This window comes from Montipora capricornis, chromosome 9 (assembly GCF_036669925.1).
Source record: "Montipora capricornis isolate CH-2021 chromosome 9, ASM3666992v2, whole genome shotgun sequence".
NCBI lineage: Eukaryota > Metazoa > Cnidaria > Anthozoa > Scleractinia > Acroporidae > Montipora > Montipora capricornis.
In genome coordinates, this window is record NC_090891.1 from 16,801,174 (window position 1) to 16,813,067 (window position 11,894).

At 38.9% G+C, this 11,894-nt stretch overlaps 1 protein-coding gene across 1 annotated transcript in view; it reads right to left on the reverse strand.

The window, feature by feature from the left end:
- Positions 1-253: 253 nt before the first annotated feature.
- Positions 254-11,894, reverse strand: part of LOC138015400 (uncharacterized) — a 48,641-nt gene continuing 37,000 nt past the window's right edge. Inside the window, exons 13-17 of the mRNA XM_068862429.1 lie at positions 11,288-11,662; positions 7,163-7,285; positions 5,940-6,062; positions 2,487-2,624; positions 254-1,193 (exon numbers count right to left, since the gene is read on the reverse strand). Of these exons, the coding sequence (XP_068718530.1) occupies positions 838-1,193; positions 2,487-2,624; positions 5,940-6,062; positions 7,163-7,285; positions 11,288-11,662 (1,115 nt within the window). The 3' untranslated portion in view covers positions 254-837. The remainder of the gene's footprint in view (positions 1,194-2,486; positions 2,625-5,939; positions 6,063-7,162; positions 7,286-11,287; positions 11,663-11,894) is intronic.

Below are 11,894 nucleotides of genomic sequence, written 5' to 3' on the forward strand. Positions count from 1 at the left end.
CTGAAAATAGTTTGGAAAGCGTTTTCACATGTGAAATTATAAATTAACGCTGAGATTTCGCGCCAAAATTAAGGAGTAATTTGTCACCCGTGTTATTAAACTTTGTAATATCACATTTAAAGTTACCAATTAACGCGCCAGAATTAAGGAGTAACTTGTTACGATAATAATGGCAAGCCTCGATAACAAAAGTGAAAGAGCCAGATGTGGATTTGATGTGTGATCACAGTAAAAATAGTCTTTGGGTTGCATATAATATGTTGTCACAGAAAATTTATTTGGTTCTATTATCTCTTCCAGTGCTCATGATTTCTGCCTCCCACCCAACTCCCTTACCCCACATCCCAAACTATATCTGCCTTCGTATGGAATGAGGTCAGAAATTGCAGGTTTCATGACCCTATACAATGATTCTGTCACTTGTTACATAACCTGTTCTTTATTCCTAGGCGTTGGCAATCTACACTTAGCTTAACATCGATCAAAATGTTTTTTGTTATATTGTAACAGCTAGTTCTGGATCTGGTCTGCAAAAGAAGTTCAGAAAAGACTGTTGGAGATAATTGTCGTTTATCTTCATGGCAGTTTTGTTTTCCCGAGGACCTTTCTTTCGTACGAAATTTAAAACCGTTCAGTCCAAATTTCGAAAGCGATGTGGTCTAAAATAGTATTGGCGCCAGTCATAGTTGAATTTTCGCGATTTCACAAGTATGATAATGATACTTACTTATACTTTACTTAAAATCTGAGTATTCGTTGTTTACATATAGGATGGCTGTCTACTACTGATACCAAAAGAAAAAAAATTAACTTCGTGAATGTTACACGGTACTTGCCCTAGTCAGTTCCGCAATAGCGGAGACTACAGACTGGTGTACCATTAAGATAATAAACATAGAAAGAACCGCAGTTTCTGACTTTAATGGTAGTCGACCAGTGGCAGCAGCTACCGCTCCAGTGGAAGCATACCGTCTTGCTTACTCGACCGTCAGCGACACTTGGATGCCCTCCATTTAGCCACCCTGGTGCATGAGTATTACAGCGATATGTTGGTGGACATGACGTTGGCATTCTTGTACCTGCTGCACCTTGAAATCGATACCACGCGGGACCAATTCCACTGTCACAGTGGTAGCTGTTATAATATGTTACCTTTCTGTCAAAACTGCTCAACGTGTTGTAATTCTGGCATTCTGAGAAAGAAACAGGGACTTATCACTCACGCACGGTGGTCACGGATATACTGAAAGTTAGAATAAATAGGACAAAGCTCGCTGGTCGGTTTCTGTCTATTACCGTGACTTTTCGTTTATGACATACTGGAAAATATTTGATTTGGATTGACAACAGATCCCAAACAGTGAAATGTATTGGTTTATAACTAACGGAGAGCCATGCAGAGCGACCTCTTGATATCCCAAAATTGCTTGCAAATTTCTGAAGGGTGGAAAGGAAAGCATAACGGGCGTGCTTTAAAGCGAAAACCATTGCTTTTGGGAGGACTGTTTGAAAAAGACGCTGTTTTGCACATTCGGTTAGTGCGCGGCCTTGGTGCAAGAGGTCCCGAGTTCGATCACTGGATTTCACATCCTTGTTTCGACTTCTTTCCTTTCAGTGTACTTAAAGTAGCTTTGAATACCCTTAAAACGGAGCACTGATTGAAAGGTGGTGGGGAGGGGGGGGGGGGGGGAGGGTAAAACGAGCGCACCGTCGGGTTCCTGGGAGAATACCCTCGGTGTAGTGGGTAAAGGACCTACCGACGTTAAAGAGGGTGTACCTTTACCTTTACCTTCACCTAATTCCCAAAGACCGAAGTGCACTTACGTTGCCGTCTCCGCTAATTCAAATTATATGTTTTTCAAAACAATTTTATCACAGTGAGTTTTCTTAATTGGATTGAAAATCAAGTTATCAGCTTTCGGTAAATTAGGTTGGGTCCCTACCTCACTCATGGAGAGTCCTCGATGACAGACTTTTGCGACTTTCCTCCATTTATCCAAGTTATAAAAACGGATAGGCGGAAGTGAGCACATATTTCAACAACGAGAACGTACATATTGTCACAAGAAGTATCCGGATATCTGAGCGAGATAAAAAACCTTTGCACAAAAAGTGCATTTTATTGTTTCGAGAGTTTTGGGCGAATAAGTGCTGGCGCGAAAAATATCTGATTTTATCGAGATTAATGCCGGAGGATTTCTTTGGGCGCATGTGAATTGGAATTCTCCAAAATGAACGGTTTTTTGCGTTGCTTGGCAGGTGCCTGTTTCTAGCTCATAAAACCGCTTACGCTTTAATTTGCTGTTGGCAGGTTGTATGCGGTATTAAACAGTAGATATTTTGTTACGGACCCAAAACTGACATTTATGGAATCGAAACGCCTTTAATTTAGTTTTGACTTGTCTTTTGGTTCTTCAGGTACACATGGCCTTTTACGCCAAAGCTACTGCTTTGTCTAAGCAATGCAAGCTAGTCCCAAATGATACCTGACGCAGGATGGATGCAAGTCCTTCCATCTCCAGTGAAAGGATTTACACACGAACAACTGTAGGATCCAGCAGTATTTGTACATGTAGCCCCTGAACGATGGCAGCTATGTAATCCACTGGTACATTCGTCGATATCTGTGGAGATAATGTCACCCAAAACCGTAGCAGTTAATATGCGTTACAGCGAGGATTTTTTTTTTTTAATTGAAGTTTGAGAGGGTCCACAATAGGTTTGGCGGGATGCGGGATTTGGCTATCTTTTGTGGTGATACTCGGGATGCGAGCTTAAAACAAGGGCGGGAAACGGGAATTTCAATAACAAGAGGGAGCCGAGAATCTTGAGGGAAAATTAGCGGGATACGGGAATTCTGTTTTGTCGTAATATCTCTAATTAACCAGCGTTCACTGACACAAATGGCTCTTTCGTGTGCAAACCGCCTTTTTGGCCAAGTTATCAATGGCACAAGAAGAGAAGTCTGTCAAATTTATCCATAGACGACATAGACCTTATCCGGCACGGTTTTGGAACCCATCTTGACGGATAGGCAAACGTGTCCGAAATAACAGTGTTTCTAAAGGAATCTTCGTTAAAATAACTTGAGAAAACCTTGAATGTAGAAACATTTCTGAATGGTAAACTTAAATGCTAACCGTCCGATTTTACTGACAAGAATTTGAGAGTCCAACATGCACCAGGATTTGCCCAGCAAAATTTAAAATTTCCTTTACATTTGTCTGCAATTTTTTCCCACAGACGCATGTCTGACTGAGCGTAAATTTAAAGCAATTGTATGGCAAAATTTTTAATTCCGCTGGGCCAATTCTAGTGCAGGTAGTATCCTCAAATTTTCTCAGTAAAATCCTCTGGTTAGCAACTTAAGTTAACCATTCACAATTTTTTCTGCATTCAAGGTTTTTTCACGTTTTTTTACATCGGATTCCCATACAAACACTGCTATCTCTCACATGTTTTCCAACCCGTGAAGATGGCTTCCAAAGCCTTGATGAGATCCTTAATCATATAAGATTACGATTTCCTCCACTGTGATTGGTTTAAAAAACTCCTATTTGCCACTAATTCACTTGCCAAGTTGTTTTCGGACAGTTCAATAAGACTATAACATTTAAAGTGCCCCTGTGATCAAAAAAACCACTTCCTTTTTTCCTTCAGATTTTGAAAGTGTGTTTGCTTAACACCTGACTGGCAAAATTTTGAGCTTTGATTTTTATCCAAAGGCCGTTTACTTTGAGTGTAAGTTTTGGATTTCACGGTCCGCCATTACTCACGTTCAAAACTGACCGATTGGACCTCAGACGGTTGGATCCAGGGAAAAGTGACGTCAGAAGCTCACTAGCTTAAAATTTCAGCGTGTGAACGCAGCTTATTATATATGCAAAGCGTGAGTTTAAAAGTCTGAAAGCCCAAAACTGCTGCATATTAATTCGGCGGCGTACACACGTATTGCATTCTTAAACTAGTGAGCCTTTGACGTCATTTTCTCCTCCATCCAGCTCTCTCAAGAACATAATGTTAGTAACGGTGGACCATTAAATAGGAAAATTACAGTTAAAATAAAGAGGTGTCTTTTTGAAATCAAGGCTTAAAACGTGGGTCACTTAGTGTTTTGTTGACATAGTTTTGAAATCCAAAGAAAAATATGAATTGATTTTTTGGTCACAGGGGCACTTTAAAGTTGTAGTTTAAATCAACCAATCACAACCATACAAACAGTGTACAGACTCCTAAATTGGGGTCGTGTCGTACCTCATTGAACGGGCTTCAGGATTGGCCAAAAGAACAATAGAACGAACAAAGATAACAATGGATTTAGCACAGAAAACAATAGGAAGTACGACACTATACAGCCAATGAAATATAGTGCTCAACAAGAGTTACGACCCTACCCCTAAATTGGGGCTTTCTTTCTTTCAGAGCGACATTAAACAATTTATGCCTCCTTTGTCAGTATTTTAAGGCAAATTTTCCCTTTCTTTAATTTTTATTATTGATTGGTAAGAGGACTTCGTGTAGTCCAATTCAATCTGTATTCACACTGGTGATAAACAAATCGGACTCTAGCGATTTTGTTAACTATCACTCGTATGAATACAGACTGAATTGGACTCCACTCAGTCCTATTACCATTACTTATCACCTTTGTATAATGTTCATCTTATTTCGGCATTTCTATTTTGGTCGTTTTCATCACAAGGACGGGTCTCAAACAACATACTCCGATTCGTTCCATGGTATACATTTTCCATAATACGCAGACTATTGACCTCATCGCCTGATGGAGACTATCAGCTCAGAAAATTAAAGAAGTAGAAACTTCGGACTCAATTCACACAGTGAGTGCATCGCGAGACACGAACAACATTCAACTACCTAACCCAGCTGTTTTTTTTTTTTTTTTTCAAAAAAAAACACTGAGGATTATCAAAGCGAACAATTTTTACTTTGTACTGATACGTGGACGCAAGAACAGGCAAAACAGAAAAAAAAAAGTTAAGTTCACTATAGCTACTGAGTGGAGATGCTGAGAATCATGAACATCAAAGTTGCCCATTACGAAGAGTTTAATATTATGCCATGTCTATTTGAAAGTGAAGAAGAACGGGACAGCGCCATTAACAAGAAAAAATGGGCGGGAAGGAGGGATTTGTGGACCCTCTATGGGATGGCAGCTTTTTAATGAAATCAGATTTCAAGTAAACAAAACCTTTACCCTACTTTTTTTTCATTTCAACATTATCTGATGTCCTTTCAGTGCTTCTGGGGCAAAACATTTGTAAGTTGCAATTTTTATGTGAGTTTTTTATGTGAATTTTTATGTGAGTTTTCAAGAGCGGGCACTAAGGATAGTTTATAATTCATATTCAGAAACGTATATGAACTTATTAGATCGTGCTAAACTACCAAGCCTTCTTAATAGGAGATTGCAAGACATAGCTATACTCATGTACAAGGTTAAGTATAGGCTAGTTTCTGATTTCATTTGTGATATTTTCAGTACTAAGTCTTGTAAATATAATTTTAGAAACCAAAATTTTGATATTCCTAGATTCTGTATTGTATAGTAAACACTCTCTTAGATATCTTGGACCCTTTTTATGGAACAATCTAGATAAAAACATGACTGAAACGAGCAGCCTATCTAGGTTTAAGTTTCATATTAGATGTAAGGATCTTACTGAACTGATAAATGGCAACAATTGCCCCGCGTGCGTAATTTGTGCCTCTTACGGCGTGCCCGTATTTATAGAATTGTTTTGATTATTTTAGCATATTGTAAACGCATATATAATTTATAGCTTATTTGTTATCTATTAGTTATCATAGCATTCATTATTTATTTTATCTTTATGTTGTGTCCCCAACTAGCGTCAGCTAAATACATCGACACATGAATACAGTTCATGGTCATCATCATCATCAGTTTCACTTACCGGAACATGCTTTTCCATCTCCTGAATAGCCGCTATTGCATGTGCACATGTACGATCCTTCGGTATCATTACAAACAGCATTGACGTCGCAGCTGTGAGAGTTGGTAGAACATTCGTCGATATCTATATAAAAAGGCACATAGAATGCACCAAGCAAACCAAGATTGTTGAACAAAGATGGTATATGCATTGTTTAAGATGGTTTCGCTGGGTTAGGGAAGGCTGTAGTTTTACAGGCGTCATCCATATTTCCAGTCCCTCGATTGCAAATTGATATCGTGATATAAAACTTTCGTGAGTACTGTACTTAGAAAAAGAAAAGATGGTCTACATTAATTTATAAAGAACCAACTAAATTGTCATTGCCAATTATCGTTTCTTTTATGCATTTACTATTAATACTTTTGCAATGACGTGAGTAATTATCATCGTACAAATAAACCAGGAAGGCAATTAACAACCAGCACTAGACATTCCATGAACACTGGTAAACAAGCAATTGAGCATTTAAAGTGCCCTGTGATAAAAAAAAAAATAACTTCCTTTATTTTCTTCAGATTTTGAAAGTGAGTTTGCCTAACACCTGACTGGCAAAATTTTGAGCTTTGATTTTTATTCAAAGGCCGTTTACTTTTGATTGTAAGTTTTGGATTTCACGGTCCACCATTACTCGCGTACAAAACTGACCGATGGACCTCAGAGGGTTGGATCCAGAGAAAAGTGACGTCAAAGGCTCACTTGCTTAAAATTTCAGCGTGTGAATGCAGCTTATTATATATGCAGAACGAAATCCAACAATCCCGTGCTGCAGCTTCATATCAATTCGGCGGCGTACACACGTATGGCATTCTTAAACTAGTGAGCCTTTGACGTCATCTGCTCCTCTATCCAGCTCTCTAAAGAACTTAAAGTTAGTAATGGCGGACCATTAAATAGGAAAATTCCAGTTAAAATAAACAGGTGTCTTTTTGAAATCAAGACTTAAAACTTTGATCGCTTAGTGTTTAGTTAACATAATTTTGAAATCCAAATAAAAATAACAATTGATTTTTTTGGTTGCAGGGGCACCGTGCTTTAGTTTTATAGGACACCTCTTCTTTTTCCGCCGTTGTGTTTCCCTTTTTAGTTTGAAAAATGTCGAGCGTCATTTCAATGCTTCTGGTGCGAAACTTTTGCACGTCCCAAGTCTTCTTTATTTTTGCTCTATGTGAGTTTTGACATACCCGAACATGTTTTTCCATCGCCCGAAAAGCCGCTTTTGCATGTGCACATGTATGATCCTTTGGTATTACTACAAACAGCATTGACATCACAGCTGTGAGAGTTGGTAGAACACTCGTCGATATCTAACGAAAAGGGCAGAGAGAATGAAGGTGTTAGCCAAATAAATCAACATTGAAGATAGCATAAGTTATCTAATATGGTTGTGGTGGAGGAGGAAAAGGCAGTAGACTCATAAATGCCATACATATTTCTAGTCCCCTGATTGCAATTTTATGAGGACAATGGCTTAGCAAGAGTGTATATGTTAAAGGTAAATTATTGGTCATTTTATTTTAAACTAGTTTGAAAACAAATTCACGTAAAAAAAACGACGCAACTTTTAAATTTGCAGACCAAATCCCAGCCATCGGCGGACTTATCTGCCAATCTGATAAGTTTGTTGCGTTTCTTAATATCAGAACCTATTTCTTCCAGGTAACCTTGAACGACTTCAAGCTTCCTTTTACCGAGAGCTGTGGAAGCCGAGTGAACCTTCTCCGCACGGCCCGAATTGAAATAGAACTGCTTTTATTTGGGTTCTTCTTTTAGCTTCTTAACGATAGAATCACTATTGCTTAAGGAATCTTCTATCCGACATTATTTAGAGGGCGAAGAGGCGGTCGTATGACTCGAATGAATACAAATGAAGACAACGCAATATATATACCGACGCCCCGCTAATGAAGCATTGTGACAAAGTGTCACATAACACTCAAAGGAGGTTACGTAACCCATGATAAATACAATTGTATTCAACATTTTTCACAGCTTTGTACTCACACCTTTTATTCTCCCACTCCGTTGTATGCCTTTAGTATTATGTAACCTTTTTTCACTGATTTGTAACTATTATTCTACAGTTTGTAATTTACACCTACCTGTTACCCACTTTATATAAAGTCACTTATTTGTAAACATCCCTCAACTGAAGATGGATACTGAGTATCCGAAACATGTCTTGCAAATTTAAAAGTTGTGTCGCTTTTTTAAAATGTTTGATTTCAATCTTACAGCTACGAAAATTTGGTAAAATTCACTTACGTTAAAATGTTTTAAAACATCTCTCTCTTCTCTTCTCTTCTCTTCTTTTCTCTTCTTTTCTCTTCTCTTCTCTTCTCTTCTCTTCTCTTCCCTTCTCTTCTCTTCTCTAGCTTCTTCTTCATTTATACCATATGTCCCTCATCTACCTTTCCTCTGTTCCCACTTACAATCTTCCTCAATTATCTTACCTCTCTTTACCCTCTTACTTTCCATGCCACGAACATCTTAAGAGTACTGGCGAGCCTCACACCATCATACGAATTGTAAGAGTTGATAGAACACTCATATAATTAAGAGAGAAAAAACACAAGTAAGCAAAACTAGCCACTCAAGCTCAGCATTACCGGAAAATTCTTTTCTGTTGAAGTCAGCGGTACTTTTTCATCTTTATTACCATAAAGAAGCGGATATCTTAAGGACGTTCGCGCCAAATTCTTCGTACAGTTAAATTTTCTTCGTTTTTCGCCTAGAGTTAGGTCATAAAGTACTTACTCCAAAATTGGAAAAAAATAGGGGGTCACCGACTTTGTTTCGAAGAAACTGGCAGTGAAAAAATGCTTTAATTTCTATGAATCGGTTTATCATAAGGAGATGTAGCCTCATCTGCTCACCCATCGAAAATCACAAAAATGGATAACTTCCCACTGTGTGATTTTTTTCATTTCATCATATTTTGTAGATAGTAAGTAAAGTAAAACTGATTCATGCTTTAAAAATAATGGGTCACCGATGATCTAAACGAGTAAAATCGATTTGATGTTGCAAAGCTCTTGAGAAATTTCGTTTGTCACGTTTTTGCGTGACTTGTCGGGGAAAGACTGGAACCCAAGACAGGATCGAGCATAGCAACGAGATTTCAAGCAGGCGTCATCTTCATTTGGTTAGTGTTTTGTATCATATCTCTCCATTGCTGTCATGCTCATCTTCTGGAGTGTGGTTTTTGTGAAATTTAATCGCTTGCTTTTTCCCCGTAGGTCCGCACTATTCAAGTGAACGAAAAAGAAAATACAATATTCTGCTCAATTTTCATGAAAGTAGAAGAAAAGAACTTCAAAAACATGCATTCATTTGGAACTAAAGTTCTTAAGGTAATAGGAACATTAAAAAAATAATAAACAGTCCCATTAAATTTATGCAGCGGTTCGTCCTCAAGTTTTCCAAACTTTCAGCCACTACTTGATCATGTACCTTTTCCAGAGCTTTCCACCCTCCCGCTCACTCCTCTTTAACGTTTCATGATGACTTGGAAATAAATGTGCCCAACACTGAGCAAGACTTCCACAGTTTTTGCAAGGTTTCACTAATGCTTGACGTAACGCGTGACATATTACAGTCGCGTTACCTGCGCAGTAACGTTGCGCACAAACAATTAGCGCGAACGGCCTTAAGATCTTTCATTTTGACGTCCAGAGTATCTCGAACAGTTCTTAGCTTCACTAGATAAAATTTCAACCTAACGCCTTTTCCTGTTCGTTTATCGGTTATAGATTTGTATTAGTCATACTTGAAAACGAAAATCATCCCGTTTTTTAACCCTCGCAGTAATGTAATTTTACAAATATTAAGCGATGTGTTCTTTGCAAGTCAATGGTCGAACGAATTGCTGACATACTCAAATCCGGCATTATTTGGTCTGTATCGAAGCTCTTCAATATACGGACGAAAAATCTGACGTTTCCTAAATTTCACTTTCCATTGTCCGCAAAGGAAGGGCTATTAAACGTGCATGTTCGTAATTGAAAAGAGAGAAATGTCGTTGATGGAAGAAGGCGTAAAAGCAGAGCCACGAGCGGAGGCCACGGAATTTACAATGGCCTAACCAGGGGCGTAGCGTGAGATTTTGAAGGTGTACGCACACGAAGAATGTTTCGAGCGCCAAAGGCGCTCCAAACTAGGGGAGGAAAGTTTGAAATTTGGTAAGTAAATGCAAAGAAAAATGCAGTAGTTAGTTGTTTATTTTACCCATTTGTCGAGTTTTCTCTGCAGCAAGCTGCAACACAAACAGGGGTTTACAGTACAAGCAAAGGGCAAGACGTCGCAAAATCTGTTCTTGAGTGTTTTCACGCATGTGATCAGTAACCTTGTTTTTGCACCGAAACAAAAGAAAACGTTTTCGTGATAAGAGAGCTCAATTCCCGAAGGATTAGTTGAAGACACCAACATGGCCGCCGTTTTTTTGTTTAGGGACACCAAAATGGCCGTCGTGGCGTCACGTGAAAACACTCTATAAGGTCATCATCATCATACCATTTCCTTATAAAATAACCGGAAACAGGGGGACTGGTGATAAGACTGACACTGTGTGGGGGTCTCGCTTTCTTTCGTCCACTATTACATTTCTTGCCGTGAAGGCAACATCATCCAACATTGTTTAATTGGACATGTTGCACTCGTTTGGCCACCATGTCGCATGATGTTGGAAGTTGTTGACCGAAGAACATCGTCTTCAACATCATCCAATGTTTCTTTTGTTCTAAGGTGCGAACAAAAGTGTTGTATTAGTTTGGCCATCACATCCAACAGTGTTGCACGCGCGCGTGCGCTGCTGCTATCGATATTGTGTTGATTGTTTATTCGTTGCATCTGATTCGCGCGTTGCCACGTCAAGCCAACAGTGTCCAACAATGTTGAATGATGTTGGATCCGTTTGGCCAGGCCTGTATGGGTTAATGAAATGATACTGGAAACACTCACACACTGAGACACCAGTTTTATCAGAAATTTTAAAAACTTGGCTCGATTTTATAATGACTTTGAAAATTAATGCCTGCGAAGGATAAGGATTCCCGGATTTGAGCTGTACGCCCCTGCTAACATAGCTCCGCCCTATTAAGTTGTTTTTCAATCTCACAAAATCTTAAACTCACCTTTCGGGGAATCATGAAGACAAAAACGTGAACGGCGTCATAGCATAACGTCCCAAGCTCCTAGCGCGTTCTTTTTACTTCATTTTAATTCTGGGATTGTTTATGCTTCTCGTTAAAAAGAGCACAATAAAGCAGAGGGATGCGTAAAATTTGAACTAAGCGAAAGAATAATTGTACCTCTGAAACAAGTGAAATTGTAACAGTTGTCACATGACACATCATTCCAAGTGTAACCATGTTTAGCGCCAAGAGTGTGCACACAGTCTTCGTTTCTCCAATTGTTTGGTTGCCTTGGCGCCCAGGACCTGAAATTGCTCAATTCGTGGTTGGTCCAAACAAATGATCCCTCCACACTTCGATCATTCAGACCAATCCAGTTTCGCTCGCCGTTATTGCGATGCTGGACGTAAACATTTTCTTCGTGGTTGTGTATAGTTACCAGATTCGAACTCATTGATGAACAGTTTGATTCAGCGCTCTGCCATGAGGAGCATGCTCGGCTTGAGAAGTAGCAGTAACCATTGAAATAACCCCATCCTGATGGGCAGACATCTGAGTGAAAAAGAAAAAACAAGAATTCGAATTCACGCAAAGTAATAAATCAACAACAACAAGGACAATAAACATGAAGATGATGATAATGATGATGATGATTACGTCCGTTTTAAAAACATTGAAGTACAAATTAATAACCCCACATGGCACTATCATCAGCTGAGTCTGCCCGGGAAATTTGAAGAACAGGTTAAGACGTTTTGGGGAAAAAAGTTGGGGATTACATTTG